Source organism: Heloderma suspectum, chromosome 6 (assembly GCF_057233095.1).
Source record: "Heloderma suspectum isolate Gila_16-S chromosome 6, 16-S_ref, whole genome shotgun sequence".
NCBI lineage: Eukaryota > Metazoa > Chordata > Lepidosauria > Squamata > Helodermatidae > Heloderma > Heloderma suspectum.
In genome coordinates this window covers 104,293,304-104,310,919 of record NC_139463.1, presented here as the reverse complement: position 1 = coordinate 104,310,919, position 17,616 = coordinate 104,293,304, and the positions used below count along the sequence as shown (strand labels likewise).

General features: G+C 45.5%; 1 protein-coding gene across 1 annotated transcript in view; it reads right to left on the bottom strand.

Moving 5' to 3' along the window:
• Positions 1 to 7,529: 7,529 nt before the first annotated feature.
• LOC146342236 (uncharacterized) overlaps positions 7,530 to 17,616 on the bottom strand; it is a 64,089-nt gene continuing 54,002 nt past the window's right edge. The window contains exons 13-16 of the mRNA XM_084807781.1: positions 14,047 to 14,270; positions 8,724 to 8,780; positions 7,817 to 8,098; positions 7,530 to 7,615 (exon numbers count right to left, since the gene is read on the bottom strand). Coding sequence (XP_084663907.1) covers positions 7,530 to 7,615; positions 7,817 to 8,098; positions 8,724 to 8,780; positions 14,047 to 14,270 — 649 coding nt within the window. The remainder of the gene's footprint in view (positions 7,616 to 7,816; positions 8,099 to 8,723; positions 8,781 to 14,046; positions 14,271 to 17,616) is intronic.

Below are 17,616 nucleotides of genomic sequence, written 5' to 3'. Positions count from 1 at the left end.
CTTGTAACACACACTTCCACACCAGTGGGACTCTGCTTTTAACCTCTACTGAGTAGAGGAGCAGGCACAGGCTAGTCTAGAACAATCACAAAGCTAGACACAAAAAGGGAAAAGAGGCTATGGAAGGACAAGACTCTCCAGTGGTGGTGACCTGCAAGGTGTGTGCAATGTTTGTTTTCTTGCCGAGAACAACATGGCCTACACCTGCAACAAGTGCAAGTTGATCACGCTGCTGGAAGAAAAAGTAAGTGGACTGGAGCGGCGACTGTCGACCCTCCGGGGAATAAGAGAACACGAAGAGTTCTTGGACAGAATGGGGGAACTACAGCAGCAAAGGAAAGACCAGAAGCTTGAAGAGCAACAGCAAGATGAGGCAGTGGGAAATGCTGAGGTGAAGAAAAATGGAGTAGAGGATACTCCTTGGAAAAGGGTGACCATTAGGAGAAGAAGAACTAGACGCCACTCTGTACCAGTGGAAGCAGTGGAGCTATGGAACCGATTCCAGCTACTTGCGGATGAGACTGGAGGACAGCCTGCAGAGGATGAATCACAGGGGAACCTGCATGAGAGTGAGCAAGAGGCTGAAGGTCAGTCAAACAGAGGCGATGAAAGCCAGGCCTACAAGAAGAAGAAGAGAAGAGTGGTAGTAGTGGGAGACTCCTTGCTGTGTGGGATTGAGACCCAAGTATGTCGCGAAGACCCGTGGACTCGCCAGGTATGTTGTCTCCCAGGAGGACAGATTAGAGATGTGACTGAAAGTTGCCTGCACTCATAAAGCCCACTGACAGGTATCCCTTTCTTCTCATCCATGTGGGAACAAATGATACCGCCAAGCGGAGCTACGAAGAGATCACGTCAGACTTTGAAGCTTTGGGAAGGAAACTCAAGAACTTTGGGGCCCAGATAGTTTTCTCATCCATCCTTCCAGTAGTTAGAAGAGGGATAGAAAGGGAACGAAAAATACTCTGGGTGAATGACTGGCTACGAAGGTGGTGCCGACGAGAGAGATTTGGATTCTGGGACCACGGGCTATACTTCCTGGAAGATGGGCTGTTGGCTAGGGATGGGTTGCACCTCACAAAGGATGGGAAGAATGTGTTTGGCCACAGCATGAAGAACTTCATCAGGAGGGCTTTAAACTGAATCCTACGGGGAAGGGAGATGTAATGTTGGGGGTAACAATGGACGTAGGCGCATGCACTGCAATGGAGAGAACAGCTCTGATAGCGCCCAATAATAGTCTTCAGACACATGTAGGAAGAAAGCCAGACTATGAAGCACATGGCCTTCGATGTCTATATACTAATGCCTAGAGTATGGGAAACAAACAGAACAAACTTGAACTCTTAATACAAGAGGGAAATTATGACCTGATAGGTATAACTGAGACTTGGTGGGATGACTCTCATGACTGGAATACAGCAATTGAAGGATATAACTTGTTCAAAAAGAACAGGAGGAACAGAAAGGGAGGTGGGGTTGCACTGTATGTGAAAAATACATACCTCTGCACAGAAATACAGGAGGAGGAGCTTGGTAGCCCCATCGAGAGCATCTGGGTTGAAATAAATGGAGCAAAGAATAACAGGAACCTGGTGGTTGGAGTCTACTACCGGCCACCCAATCAAGGAGAAGACAAGGATGAAACTTTCGAAAAGCAAATAGCCAATGTTTTAAGGAAGCATGATGTAGCAGTAATGGGGGACTTCAATTTCCCCAATATTTGTTGGGAGACAAATTCTGCAAAACATGGCCCCTCCAGGAAATTCCTGACTTGTGTGGCAGATAACTTCCTCCTACAGAAAGTAGAGGAAGGAACTAGAGGATCGGCTATCCTTGACTTGATCCTAACCAACAGAGATGACTTAGTGGATAAAGTAGCAGTTACAGGAACTCTGGGGGAAAGCAACCATGTTGTACTTGAGTTCTTGGTTCTAAGGGAAGCAAAAGCCGAGTGTAGTCAAACGCGTACCCTGGATTTTAGGAAAGCTGGTTTTAATAAACTCAGAACAATGATCAGTAAGGTGCCATGGCAAGCGACGCTAACGAGAAAAGGAGTCCAAGATGGGTGGGAGCTTTTAAAAAAGGAAATTCTCAAGGCACAATCACAAACAATTCCAACAAGAAGAAAAGCTGGAAGACAACAGAAGAAGCCAATGTGGCTTCACAAAAAGCTTAGGGATGACCTGAAAACACAAAAGGACACATATAGGAAGTGGAAAGAAGGCCAAGTAACAAAGCAAGAGTACAGGCAGATAGCACAGAATTGCAGGGATGGTGTCAGGAAGGCTAAAGCTGAGAATGAGATGAGGTTAGCGAGGGATGCTAAAAACAACAAAAAGGCTTTCTTCAGCTATGTGCATAGTAAAAGGCAGAGGAAAGAAATGGTGGTTCAGCTATTAAATAAGGATGGCAAAACGATAACAGATGACAAAGAAAAGGCAGAGGTGCTCAATTCTTACTTTGGCTCAGTCTTCTCCCAAAAGAGGGTCTATGACCCCCCTGGCAAAGGCGAAGTACAGGCTGAAGGGGCAGGATTACAGCTTGAGATCGATAGGCATATGGTCAAGGAACACCTAATTACTTTGAATGAGTTCAAATCTGCAGGGCCAGATGAACTGCATCCTAGAGTAATAAAGGAACTGGCAGAAGAACTCTCAGAACTGCTGTCTATTCTCTTTGAGAAATCATGGAGGACGGGGGAAGTGCCAGATGACTGGAGGAGGGCTAACGTTGTCCCTATCTTCAAAAAGGGTAAAAAAAGGAGGAACCTGGGAACTACAGACCAGTCAGTCTGACATCAATCTCTGGGAAAATTCTGGAGCCGATGATAAAGGAATCCATCTGGAAGCACCTGGACGACAATGCTGTGATTACTCGAAGCCAACATGGATTTGTCAAAAACAAGTCCTGCCAGACAAATCTGATCTCATTTTTTGATCAAGTAACCTCCCTTGTAGACCGTGGGAATGCTGTAGACATCATATACCTCGACTTCAGCAAAGCTTTCAACAAAGTGCGCCATGATATCCTGATGAGCAAACTAGCTCAAAGTGGGCTAGATGAAACAACGATCCGGTGGATCCACAGTTGGCTACAGAATTGGACTCAAAGAGTGCTTATCAATGGGACCTTCTCAAACTGGGGAGAGGTAATGAGTGGGGTACCGCAGGGCTCAGTCCTGGGCCCAGTGCTCTTCAACATTTTTATTAATGACTTGGAGGAGGAGGTACAGGGAATACTGATCAAATTTGCAGATGACACAAAATTGGGCGGGATAGCTAATACTTTGGAAGACAGAAACAAAATTCAAAGTGATCTGGATAGACTGGAGTGCTGGGCAGAAAACAACAGAATGACATTTAATAGGGATAAATGCCAAGTTCTGCACCTAGGAAAAAGAAACCAAATGCACAGTTACAAGATGGGGGATACGTGGCTCAACCACACTACAAGCGAGAAGGATCTTGGAATTGTTGTCGATCACAAGCTGAATATGAGCCAACAATGTGATGTGGCTGCAAAAAAAGCCAATGCTCTTTTGGGCTGCATTCATAGACGCATCGCTTCCAAATCCCGGAAAGTACTAGTTCCCCTCTACTCAGCACTGGTTAGGCCTCATCTGGAGTACTGTGTCCAGTTCTGGGCACCACACTTTAAGAAGGATGCAGACAAACTGGAGAGGGTTCAGAGGAGGGCAACAAAGATGATCAGGGGACTGGAAACAAAGCCCTATGAAGAGAGACTGAAAGAACTGGGCATGTTTAGCCTGGAGAAGAGAAGACTGAGGGGAGATATGATAGCACTCTTCAAGTACTTGAAAGGTTGTCACAGAGAAGAAGGCCAGGATCTCTTCTTGATCATCCCAGAGGGCAGGACACGGAATAATGGGCTCAAGTTACAGGAAGCCAGATTCCGGCTGAACATCAGGAAAAACTTCCTGACTGTAAGAGCAATATGACAATGGAACCATTGTCATTGGATACGACAATACGACAATGGAACCACTGACATTGTTACCTGGGGAGGTGGTGGGCTCTCCCACACTGGAGGCCTTCAATATGAGGCTGGACAGCCATCTGTCAGGGATGCTCTGACTTGGATTCCTGCATTGAGCAGGGGGTTGGACTCGATGGCCTTGTAGGCTCCTTCCAACCCTACTATTCTATGATTCTATAAGCTACATGGTTCAATGGAAGGTGGCAAAAGAGGGCAGATGTAGCATTCCTGCCCTCTCCTAGTGAGAATTCCCCTTCTCTAAGGCCTTTCTCGCCCCCAACAGGAACCATCTTCTCTCACACACATCGGGTTTTGCTGCCACCAGGACATTTAAGGCTTAAGTCCAACCCTTTACTCAGCCCTCTATCTGCGAGGGCATATAGCTTTTACTTATAACCTTGGACTGTTCCTTTTATACCTTCCCCTTACATAGCTAAAAGCAGAAGACATAGGATTTATAAACAAAGAAAGCATTATTGATTACAGTAATAAGTTGCTGAATAATAAACAAGTAACTCTTAATGGCTTTATCAGTATATGTTCTCTCATAAACCGTTCTCTCTTGATCACAGTCTCAGTTTCTTCGCAAATCCCCACAGACCTCTCTCTCTGTTCGCAAACCTAAAATCCTCACCCTATCTCAAATCATATCCCTGCCTCTATCCTGTCTGACTCACACAGCCCAGCACACAGTTTATATAGCACACACACTTCAGCCCCCTTCACTCCTTCAGCCAGTCATCACACATGCAAATCGACCATTCTTCCTGTCACTCATCCCCCTCTCACCCCAGAGATACCCACCATAGAACACTGAGATATAGCAGGAATACATAACCATAACCATAGACTTATAACAGGAATACATGACTATATTTACAGATTCCATATATGCAGACGTGTAATGTCACAGCATACATATCCTTTAGATTACTCTTCACAGTGTTTAGTTTCAAATGCAAAATTGGTAATCTGAGGTATCCAAAATATAGTTTCCAGAAATTTGAGGTATTGTTCAAAAATCACAAGCTATTGGGTGTCCTTTTATCATTCCAGTTTTTAATACCCATGCTCTAAATTCTGTCTTTTCACTAATTCTATTAAACATTATTTACTATATGTACATCTACCCAGGCGTCCAGAATTCATCCATTCCCCTCACTATTGTCACTTCTCCCGGGATACTTAGGAGTTTGTTTTGCCATGTTTGAAGATCTGTGCAGAACTCATGGGTGTAGCTTAAGTGTCCCAACGGGGTCTTCAGCCCGTTCCATTCCCCACAAACTACATTCTTGTTGTAGTTGTTCCACAGCCACCCTACTCACAATCAACAGAATAATATTACAGCCAATCATTTTTAGTATTTAGGGATGTGAATCAATACATAAACAAATAAGATAAGGCAGATAAGAGCAGCAAAACACCAGTTGTTGTCTCCAAGTCCCAATTTCAAGCATTCCTGGTCATTCTGTTATTGCTCACCATCTGTAACAAAAACAAACACTATTACTATTATTTTCCTATAATAGCTTCTACAGTTACCCTTAAGCATGGATTACATTGCTGCTTTTTTATATACATATCATGAGGCTTTCACTTCTTCTGGTCTGTGTAAACAGGATGATTTTCCCATTACTCTGGTCATTGATACTTAGATTGTTTTAACTGATGTAGATACAGATCTTGCACCATTTTTATAGCTCACTGAGAAGGATGCTAGGAGAAAGCACTGAGAATACTTCCATTTGTGCAGGCCCATTGATCTGAATAACCACAATATATCCATGGTTTCCAAGTCATGGTAGAGTGCCTTTGGCTATGCCCTTCCTTAATGTCCTTTTTTGTAGTCCACCTTATCCCTATACAAGCATCCTCGGGGGGAAAAAACTCTTTTAGATCCTGAAACATATTACTAGAATAAGTAGCTTGTTCCCAAACCATAATGGAAGACCATATTTGAGGTCTATGATCAAATTTGCATTGTTGATCAGAGTCAATAATCCTGACGCTATGGGGAACCTGGCTCCTCCTTTGCTCTCATCCCTTATGTTTTTATTAAACATTACACAACAGAAAAAGAAACAAAATATTCCATGGGATATCTAAAATAATAAATAGATATAATGCAGAGATTAAATATGTCTTATCCTTCCTAATTAGGATCTTGTTTTTTATATATATAAAACTTTGTTTTAAGAATCCTCCCTTCCATTTTGCCAAGGCACCCCAAGATTTCTGATGCACCTGAACCCAGAAAAGACAGCTCTCTTCCACCAAGTCCCACCCCCATGATAAGACAGTAGGTGGGGGGGGGGATCTTCACAACAAAAGAATGAGAAGCATGTTGGAGTATTATCAGATTTTCACAGAATCAGCTTTTGTCTGTCAGGGACACATGAAGCAAGAAAACCTGAGTGTACCATACCTTTAAAATCCAGTTTTCATGGGTCACACAGTGCTTAAAAGGAACATACTTCTGGGTGGGGGGAGTAGAACTGAACATCATCAAACTGGTAGGAGCTGCTCAACCAATGAGAGAGGCTTGTTTCTCGCCCCTGTCCAGGCTCCCCCTGCTACCACATTATGATGAATGGCGAGTAACTAATTCACAGTTACATTCCAGCAAACTGTCACAGAGTTAGAGCTCCCCCCCCCCATTTCCCCAATGTGCACACTTTTTCATGAAGAAGCCAAAATCCCGGATTCTCCAGTGCAGCACCTGAAGGCTCCCCCTGAGAGCAGCCCCCCAGTTTTACCCCATTCCAGCAAACTCTGGCAGAGTTAAAGCTTCCACCACCCCACTTTCTCCTCCTCTGGGCACTTTCTCCCTGCTTGCAATGAAAGGGTTCTCCACTCCCATGATCTCAATACCTTGGCAGATCGCTTCTGTGATAAAGCCCTAATGTACATTTGTTTAATGTCAAAGGAAAGAGTATAAGCTCACTGTTCCCTCACTTTTCCAAAAAGAAGCCAAAATCTCAGATTATCCAGGGCAGAACACCCCACCACCCCAATTTCACCCCATTCCAGCAAACTGTCACAGAGTTGTAGCTTCCAATCCATTTTTACTGCAAGCATCAGGGAAGCAAAGCAAGGCAAAGAGAAGCAGGGAAGCGAAGCAATGCGCAAGGATCAGACAAGCCCAGAAGTAAAGTAAACATCAAAAATGTGAAGTAACGCAAACATCAGAGAAGCAGCTAAGTAATGCAAGGATCAGACAAGTGCCCAGAGAAGCAAAGTAATGCAGCATTGGAGAGGCGAATTAACACAACATCAGGCAAACATCAGAGCAGCTCATAATGACAGCTCTCAGTGGGGAAAGGGAGACTAGTTATTCCCACTGGCGAAAAAGACATACAGCGTGATTCTTAAGGCTTGACAGAGCACAACAGCACTTTGATGAGTCAGAAAGGCAGGCTTGTTACTGTAGTTTCTCTAATTACTCTCCCTGGGGATAGTAGTGCCAATGGGGAAAATGAGTGAATGGTGGGGAGGGGCAGCCCCCACCCCTTGACTACGTCACTGCCAGGTCACAGCCACGTCACAAAGGCATGCCCAGGAGTTACTACAGAAGAACATGGCACACTGTAGCGCAACCGCATGGGAGACACTTTCACTGAAAAAAACAGAGTAAAAGGACTTTCAGATAATGCAGCTTCTCAAGACGGAAGCTGCTGGTTGGCAGCACACTGGCCACAATGTCATGTGCCGCAAACGACCTCAAAATCCTCCTAATCCACAGGACATGCCCTGTGAAGACAGCCCCCAGTGTATCCTGCCTGTCCCTCTCCAAGTGCTGGTTCTCCCCTTTTCTTACCGATTGCAGTGGTAGCACGGCGGAGATCGTTTGCCTGTTGATTGAGATTGATGGCTTTCAGCACCCCAATGGTCACCTCCACAGCGTAGTCCTTACTGTAGTAGCTGATCAGCTGTTCACTGAGGCCTAATGCGCTTTTGTCCTCCAGCAGCCCTTTAGGGATATTTTTGAAGCCCTCCTTCATGGGGAACTCGTTGAGCTTGCCCTTGAACTTCTTCAATTCGTCCTTTGCCAAGTTCTCCAAGGTGCGCAACAGGCAGTCACCGATGGTCTCTTGCTCAGCTAGAAGGTGGCAGGAGGGAAAGGCATGTCTTGAGATCAGCTTGAAATGATCCTAGATACCTCCCCACTAGCTTCTGCATTGTTATAAGGTTACACAGCACAAGGGCTCTATATGATAACTCTCTGCAGTATTCTTTTCAAACAAGATTACGGAACAGAAAATATTTTATTTTTGGATTTGTGGAATATTGTCATCAGTCAAGCTGCTCAACAGCACAACAACAAGATGTAGGGGCACCATAGATCTGACTGTGGCTTTAATGAATTGTCATAGCTTTGCGTAATATCCTGTACTTGAAGGTCAACACGGCACAGAATACACTGTGGTTCCTGGTTGTGGTGTGTCAGTGTGAGTGAGTGAATCGCACCTATTTACAGTCATACTGAAAATGAGGTATCAACTGTTCCCATAGTGAGAAGGGCCATTCAGGAAAGCGCCAAGAAATTTTTACTCGTAGAGTCTGTAATTTTGTTAAGCCTGCTTAGAACATCCATATCTTCCGTTGTTAATTTGCTGGGGCTCTGAATAACACTGATTTCCAGTTAACGACATTTAGAAAATACTCAAATGGATTGTATTATCCCCACTCTATATTCTAAAGGCCCAGGGATGCCTTTACAGTACCTTTTCCTTCTTCTCTGCGAGAACCTGTTAGGCCCTCTTCTTGAAACTCTACTTCTTCTAGGATGGAAAGAGAAAAAAAATGAATTGAGCCTTTTATTCCAGGATGCCTCTATTTGTGCTGGTGTTTCTCCCTTTCAGGGAAGACCAGTTCTGCACCTCTGTTGCCAGAAAATGGTAGACATACCTCCAATTGATGCTAGCTTGACACTACCTCATTTAGGCACCATGGAGGGAGAGCCCTGTGTTTCAGACTACATGCAGTTTACTCCTAAGGAGCACCTGTATCTTTTGAAGTTTTAAGAATGTAACCACAACAACTGATCTTAAAATGCAAGGCTTTATTTGCAAATTGACCTCCTTGAATATATCTAAGAGAAAGTGCTTGAACCTTGCATGAATCTTGCCTCCCCCAAACCTTCAGCCCCTTCTGGGAGGACAAATCCAGAAGGTGGCGCTGGGGGGCTTCTGTTCCACCCAGTAGCCTTTGACTTTGGGGCACCTCAGGTTCCCATCCTGTCCCCCATGCTTTTTAACATATACATGAAATTGCTGCAAGCGGTCATCTGGAAGTTTGGGCTGAGGTGTTATAACTATGCATACGACACACAGCTCTACCTCTTGTTTTCCTCCACTCATTCCAGAGAGGCAGTGGAAACCCTGAACAGGTGTTTAGAGGCAATTCTGGGATAGATGAGGGCAAACAAATTGAAACTTAATCCAGATAAAATGGAAGTACTTTTGGTTAGGTTATGCACAAGAATTGTTTTCATTTCATTTTTGGTCAGGATTTACCCAGTTTGCACCTTCCAGACCAAACAGACTCAAGACACAATCTGTGGTCAAAGTCTGTACATTTCTGAGCTTGCTATGTGATTCAAGAACCCCCAAAATGCATTCAACAGCATATGTACGTTTGAAAAATGCACATGAAAAATGCATTCCTTTGAAAAATGCACACAAGCATGCTTCAGTCAATGGGAGAAGAATGCATACATTTCAAAGATGTGCACACTGATGCATACATCTGGAAAAATATGCATGAAAATATGCATGAATTTTCATGTGAAAAGAAAAAATCAAGGTCACACTCTGATATGGACACAAGACGAAACAAGCTTCGAGGTGGCATTTGGAGGACTTAGATGAACTCAAGCTTTGCTTGTACATACATCCCTCCTTTACTTTTGGTTGGAAAGGCTGTGTATCTGGACAGAGGTTTGCAACAAGTTTTAGATGGGATTCCACTTCCCTTCAAGAGTTGGGTACAGCCCGGCCCTAGGCATGTTGCCGCCTCAAGTGAGCCGCCACCGCCGCCCTGCTTCTTCTTTCTGGTGGCGGCAGCTGTGCTCCCCAAACTGCTGCCTGCCCACCCACTCCTTCTGGCATGCATACACCTAGCTGCTAGTCCTGCCCAGCAGCTGCTTCCACTTTGTGCCGCAGCTGCATGGTCCCTGGGAGAGGCTGGGAATTCTCAGCTGACCTCTCCCAGGCACCGCATGGCTTGGGCACAAGCTGGGAGCATCAGCTTGGCAGGCAGGTGGGCAGGTGGGCAGGTGGGCAGATGTGAGCAGCCAGCTGGCAGGACCAAGAAGTAGCGGGACCAAGAAGCGGCAGGACCAAGAAGTGGCAGGACCTTTGGAGGAGGAGGCTGCTTTATGGTAGGGCCGGCTCTGGTCAGGTATACAGTCTGGGGGTTTCACCTAGTGCTGTCTATGGAGGTGCAGGTGGCCTTCGAGGCCAAGAGTGCCTTTTACCAGCTTATGGTGGTTCATCAGCTGCAATCTATCTGAGAAAGTAGACCTGGCTTCAGTTACATACAGCCTAGTTACATCCAGACTAGACTACTGCAAAGCCCTCTACATACAGATGCCTTTAAGAGCATTTTGACATTTCAGGTTGGTAAAGAACACAGCCATCAGGGGGCTTGTGGGGCCCAGGCATTCCGATTATATTACTCTAATTCTGTGCTAGTAGCATTGGCTGCGTATTCATTTCCAGGCTCAATCTAAAGTACCTGTTTTTACCACTAAAGTCTTAAACGAATTGGGACCAAGTTATCTGAAGCACTGTCGGCACCCATGTGAACCCCTGTTCTCTGGCCCACTATTAAGAACCATCAGATCGATGGGTAACAGAGAAAGGGCCTTTTCAGTTATGACCCCACGTCTTCAGAATGTTCTTCCCCTGTGAAATAAGTATGGCTCTTTCACTGATGGTTTTAAGTGGACCCTCTTTTCTGTGTCACTCAACTTTTTATTGAACTCTGTTAATTTTATGTTGGCGTGACATTTTAGCTGCTGCTTTTTTTATTTGCTTTTGGTGGTACTGACCTATTTTAATTATCCTGTTTATCTGACATATTGTTTTACTTATTTGTTTGTTTTATAAGCAAATATACATTAAATAAAGATATAGGCAAGCCCTAAAGGCCACTTCATTGTGCCTTACAAGGAGATAATCTCCGTGTATGGATACGCCTATCAACTGAAATGTGCATAGTGCTTTTAATGCTGGATTTGGGCAGTTTTTACCATGATTTTTACCAGTGCACCAGTCAGAAACCATCAGGGCTTGAACCAGGAACCCTTGGCTCTTTGAGCAGTTGCCCTGTTGAGTGACCCAGCAAAGCAGCCGTTTGGAGTGTCTTCCTGGTAGTGAAGTGTTTTCAGGCTCCAGACTGAGCTGGCTCTTCCCATCTAGGCTGGCCATTGGGCATCCCAAACAGGAAGGGCTATAAAAGACTTCCTGTTCAAGCTGGGACTTTGCCCTTTGTCTTTCTGGCTCAGGTGTACTTTGCCATGGTTTTCCACTCTGACTGCCTGGTACAGCTCCTGCCTCCCCTCTGACCACTGCTAATGATTCAGCCTAGTCAGCACCTCAGGCTGGAGTGTCCCTTTCTTTGCTACTATAATGGTCTGGAAAGTAGCACAGCCTGCTGTCTTGTAAAGGAAAGATGTGCTTGCTGAGCAAAGCTTTATCCCCAAACTTGCAAACAGCCTCTCCCCTGGTGGTCTATGGTGAGTAAGACTCACACTCATGTGAGCAGGCAGGAAAACAATGTGACATGGATGAGAGTTGATTTCTCAGTTGTCCCCTACTTTCAAATAGTCAACATGCAACAAATCGTTAACGTATGGATGAATAAGCAAGTAGGCTAGTAAAAAAAAAAAACTGTGCTAACTTTAGTGATTTTATTTATAAGGCTTGACTGAAAGGTGGTATAGAAATACTTTTAATAAATACATATATTACTTCTACCCATAAAAAATACACCATCCCACAAAACACATACCTGGTTCCAGCCAGGTTTCCCAGACAGGACGATTTTCCTTATTTTTCAGGAAGAGTTCCACACTCTCTTTTTCCCGGAGGTAAATCTCTGTAAATGACTGCAGCTGTGTGGGGCTCTTATACAAAAACATGAGTTCCTGATGAAGAGGTAGGATACCATGTTACAGAGTATGAATCTGAACCAATGGAGCACAAAGGAACAATACAAGTAACTGTCCATCTGGAGGTCATCCTTGGAGAGCACACTGGAGAGTTTTCCTTTTTCAACAAACCATGTGCAGGGTATACTGAGGCTGAGTATACACTGTGCATAAAAAACAATTGGGCAAAGATACCCTAAAGAATAGCTGAATTCTGCAACCTAAACTAATTAACCTCTACAAACGCAAAGGTATTTCTTCCTGTTTACACCAGGCATGGAGAACCTTTCAGGACCCAGGGGCCCAAGTCCACGTACCCCGCTGGACCAATCTGGCAGATGACTTCAGGGTGTGGGGCCCCATCCCCAAAGCCCCATCCCTCCACTGATGTCACCAAGCCCTGCCCTGCCCCACACCCATTTTACCTTTCTCTGTGCAAAGTTAGGCATGGGGCTCTGTGTCTCTTGCTGCATGGGAAAAGGGGCTCAGCCAGTGGTTGGAGGAGTGGCTCCACCAAACGCCAGCCAAGTTGTGCACCAAGTTCACATCCCAAATGGGATGGTGTGCAAAGGAACTCAGCCAGTTCTTGGCAGAGCTGCTCCTCCAAGCACTGCCCAAATTGAGTGCCTGCTTCATGCACTGTGCACCATCCCAGTTCAAATGGTGAGTGATGTGCAAAGGAACTCAGCTAGCGTTTGGCAGAACCATGCCTCCAAGCGCCAATTGAGTTACACCTGGGAATCCCCAATTTAATTGCAAGCAAGCTCCCAACAGTGGGTTTGTAAGAGCAGAAAAGTAAGGGGAGAGAGAAAAACAAGGAGCAGACTGTGGAAGGAAAGGTGGCAGTCTCCCCGTCTAGTTTAAAAGGCTGGTGCATTCACACTAGAGTCCCTATTCATCTGCCAAGGGAGCGAGTCCTAAGGCCACCTAGTAGCAGGAAGCCTACTGAGCTCAGAGGGAAGAGGCAGGCCTGTATTAAGTAGGGTTGTGGACCGCTTCGGATCCGGATCTGAATTCTGAACTGAAGCAGGATGATTGTTCAGTATAACAAATGAAGCTGAATAGCGGCAGATTCAGGACAGTCAAAATAAAAGTACTATTTGCATTTCAAAAAAAACCCTACACCAGAGATTAGAGATAGTGACCTCCTAATGGTAACCTTAAACACCTTCTGATTAGGATCTCTAATCCCTTGACAATTTTTACCTTTTGTTCTAGTCTATGAGAAAAGGAAACTTTATGCATTGCTAGCACAAAAGCCACTGGACCTAATTCTCTGAATTTGGCAGGTTCACTCATCTCTATAGGAGCTGCCAGGTCCCCAAATTCCATTCACCTATGTGGAAGCACAACAAAATTATAGCTCTTTGCTTTGACAGATTTTCTTTAAAAAACCAAATTTTACCTGTGACTAGCACAAAAGCCACTGGACCTAACTGTCTGAAATGTGGCAGGTTCAGTCACCTCCATGGGGGCTACCAGGTCTCCAAATGTCATGTATTTATCATACAAACTAAAAAGTTATGGCCGTTTCTCTTTTCTAGTGCAAGTCAATGGGAAAATGTTAAAGAAATTGGCAAGTAGAACCGCTCAAAAGATCCAAGGCACAGCTTTAAGATCCTGGGCCCATGCCCAGGTGGGTGCTTATGACAATGCCCATGGCCCCTACAAAATGACTGCTGGAAGGAAGAGTGGTCTGGAGAAGACAGGCAGAGGGAGAAGCAAGAGGGAAAGGTGAACCGAGAGAGTTGTTGGGCAAAGAACAGGGGAGCATGTGGCCATTCACTGTGGAGTTGAGAAACCTAAACTCTTCAAGAGGATATTATTGAGAACATTAGGATCCCACCTTATGGCCTATTCCCCACCACCACCACCCCCGGCAACTGCCTTACCTTTGAGGCATAGAAAATGGGGGAGGTGAACAGCTGCGACCTCTTCTGCTGGATCTGCCTGAACATCAAACAGTGGACCAGCCACCAGCCATTTCTGCATCTCAGCCTTGCTCAGGTGCTGATCCCAGGAGCCATATTTATATTTCAAAGTCACTGCTCCCCTCACATCAAACTTGAGTTCTGTTACAGAGCAAATGTAGGTGCCTGCCTCCGGGCAATGGACTCTGCAAGCCATAGAGAAAGAAAAGGGAGGAAATGCCACCATTACTATCTCTGAACGTCAAATTCTGATCTTCACTAATATGAAATAATAATAAGTGGCTTTCTGCAGATTAAATGTGCTCGTAGTAATCAAAACCTAATTAGGCCAGACGAAGTTTCTTTAATGGTACCTGAGTAATGTGTATTTGGCTGAGTTGAGGAGAGATGTGTTAATACTATCTAGCCATCCACTGCCCACAGAAACAACGGCTCACCACTCACCGGGAACATCTAAATGGACCTCGGCAGCAGTAATCAGCCATATGAAGATGAGCTGCAACTTGGATACTCCCTACAGTCCATTATAACATAATCAGGGGAAGGCCAGAGTAAACAAGTAGGTTTTCAGGGTCTTCCTAAAAGCCTGCAATGATACAGCCCGATGGAGCCCCGATGGCAACCCATTCCAGAGGTGTGGGGCCACTGTGGAGAAGGTCCTCTCTCATGTACTTGCCAACCTAACTGCTCTTAAAGGGAGGCAAGTGAGGAAGGCCTTTGTTGCTGTTCTGAAAGTGTGGGCAGCCTGGCAAGGGTGAAAGTGGTCTTCAAATACTTTGGTCCCAAACCTGTTAAGGCTTTAAGTTGGGCTTGGAAATGCACTAGGAACCAGTGCAGCTGGCATAGTATAGGCATTATATGATCTGATCACCTCACCCCCACCAGCACTCGGGAGGCTGCATTCTGCACCATCTGAAGTTTTTGGACCATCTTCAAAAGCAGCCTCATGTACAGCACATGACAGTAGCCCAGCCTGGACGTCACTACTGCGTGGATAACTGAGGCAAGGGAAAATGCACTCCTGGATGCCGCAGATTAGAATAGGTAAGATCAGGGTATGGAGACACACAGTGTGTGAGATCTTGATCTCATGCTTGTGACCATCTTTTATTATTGCAGCCATCGAAGGGAGGGAGGGGTGTTGAGTAGGAGAAATCCACCACGGATTCAAATGAGTTCAGATTTCTGTGGATCCAACCTGCAGATTCCCCAGTGGACTGATGTTTTCTGAGTCAGGCAGATTCTGAGGACTTGCAGACCAGTTTTTCATTTGGGGGAGGGGGATTTGCGTGAAGAGTGTGATTAGGAGGTTGTACAGTGCTATATAATGCCATATGGCCTTAGAGGTGGGTCGGTAAGTTGTCTGTAAATTATTTTTATGCCATTAGGTTTTCTCCATCGGCCAGATGTTCATTTGTGGCAAATGCCTGACTGTGGATTAATAGTGTAATATACAGAGTTGGGGCGTACTGCCGGGTTGTTGTGGAAGAATGTTAAGGATGTGTCGGGGAGCAGTTAGTGCAGAGGGAACTGGGGTGCTATTTCATCTCAGTGACCACAGTCAGGTGGAGGTATCGCTTTATGGGGAAGAGGTTTCATAGTCAAAGTTGGGGAGCCTGGTGCTTGTGTGAGCATCCCCTCTCTGGCCCTTCCGCCCTAGTCTCTACCTCCTGGTTGTTCTTCCACTGAGCCCTCCAGTTTCATAGTGCTGCTGTTTAATGCTAGGTTGGCTCACAATAAGGCCTCTCTCACCCATGATTTGATTGTGGATGAGGGAGATGGCCTGCCATGTGTTACTGAGAGTTGGGTGAGCGAATAAGGAGGGGAGGATCCAACTCAACTCTGTTCACCCGGATGCTCAGTGCAGCACCACACAGGCTGGAAGATCAGGGTGGGGAATATAGCTGTGGTCCTAGGGCTTCCATCTCCCTCACCAGGAGGTCTTGAGAATGGTGTTGGAGAACCCTAGGACTGTGGTCCTAAGGGACTTCAAAACTTTCATGCCAAGGCTCCCTCTTGGGAGTCCAATTTAGGACTTCATGGGCTCCATGGCAACCACAGGATTGGCCCAATGCACAGAGCAGGACATAGCCTCAAATTAGTCTTTGCCCCAAGAAGAAAGATGGTGGTCTGGAAGTAGTGGAGTGTTAGTAACCCCACTGTCATGGTCAGACCACCCCCTGGTGAAGTTTGGACTTATGGCTTTAGTTTTCCCTTGCAAGGGGACTAATGGAATCTGATGGATTCCTGAATACTTTGGGGATTTTCTGGTGGATAGAACTGGCGATCTTGCTGAGGCCCTGAACTCGCTTTCGAATGGCAAGATGAAATGGGCCATCGATATGATCGCTCTGTAATGTCCTCACCAGCTCCATGGAGCCCATTCAACTTCCTGGTACTCCAGGCAGCCGAGGATGAGGAACAGGCTGGTTGATGGCTAGAGCGCAGGTGGTAAAGTTGGGCAGTGAAGTTGACCAAACAAGAGCAAGAACAGACAATCATTCATATTATATTCTCTGATAGTGAGGGCCATGGAAAGGGCAGCCAGTTAAGGGGTCAGGAAATCTCTTCTTTTGTTTTGGGCTTTGTAAACAAGTTCTAAAACCTTAAACATGACCCAAGAGCACATAGGCAGTCAGTGCAGTTCCTTCAGCAAAGGTCTTTATCTCCTGTTTGCTCAAGACTGTCCAGTCATTTGTCCCCTACCTGAAGAACTTCATAGCTGATCGCCTCTTTGAGAAGAGATGGGTGACTATGAGACCCAAATCTCAAGTGAACAAGAAGGAGGTGCAAAAGGGATCTCAGCTGTAATGCTTTCCACAAACAAATCAGGGAAAGATGCACTCAAGGCTGAGGCCCTGACCAAATCAGTTAAAGAAACAATTAACACAGACACTTGATATGAAAGAAAGGTGGAGGCTACATTTGTAGAAAGTCTTCCAAAGATAGTTGAAGACTTTGAAGATACCTTTCCCTGGGCTGATGGCTGTTCCTGAAGATGAATGATCAGGGCTCATTGAAACTCCTCATCCGAGTGGCAACCAAAAAAAAAACCATGTCCTTTTAAAAACGAGTCTTATAGAATCATAGAATAGTAGGGTTGGAAGGGGCCTATAAGACCGTTGAGTCCAACCCCCTGCTCAATGCAGGAATCCAAGTCAAAGCATCCCTGACAGATGGCTGACCAGCTTCATTTTGAATGCCTCCAGTGTGGGAGAGCCCACTACCTCCCTAGGTAATTGGTTCCATTGTTGTACTGCTCTAACAGTCAGGAAGTTTTTCCTGATGTTCAGTCGGAATCTGGCTTCCTGTAAGTTGAGCCCATTATTCTATGTCCTGCACTCTGGGATGATGGGGAGGAGATCCTTCCTCTCTGTGACAGCCTTTCAAGTACTTGAAGAGCGCTATCATATCTCCCCTCAGTCTTCTCTTCTCAAGGCTAAATATGCCCAGTTTTTTCAGTCTCTCTTCATAGGGCGTTGTTTCCAGTCTCCTGATCATCTTTGTTGCCCTCCTCTGAACCCTCTCCAG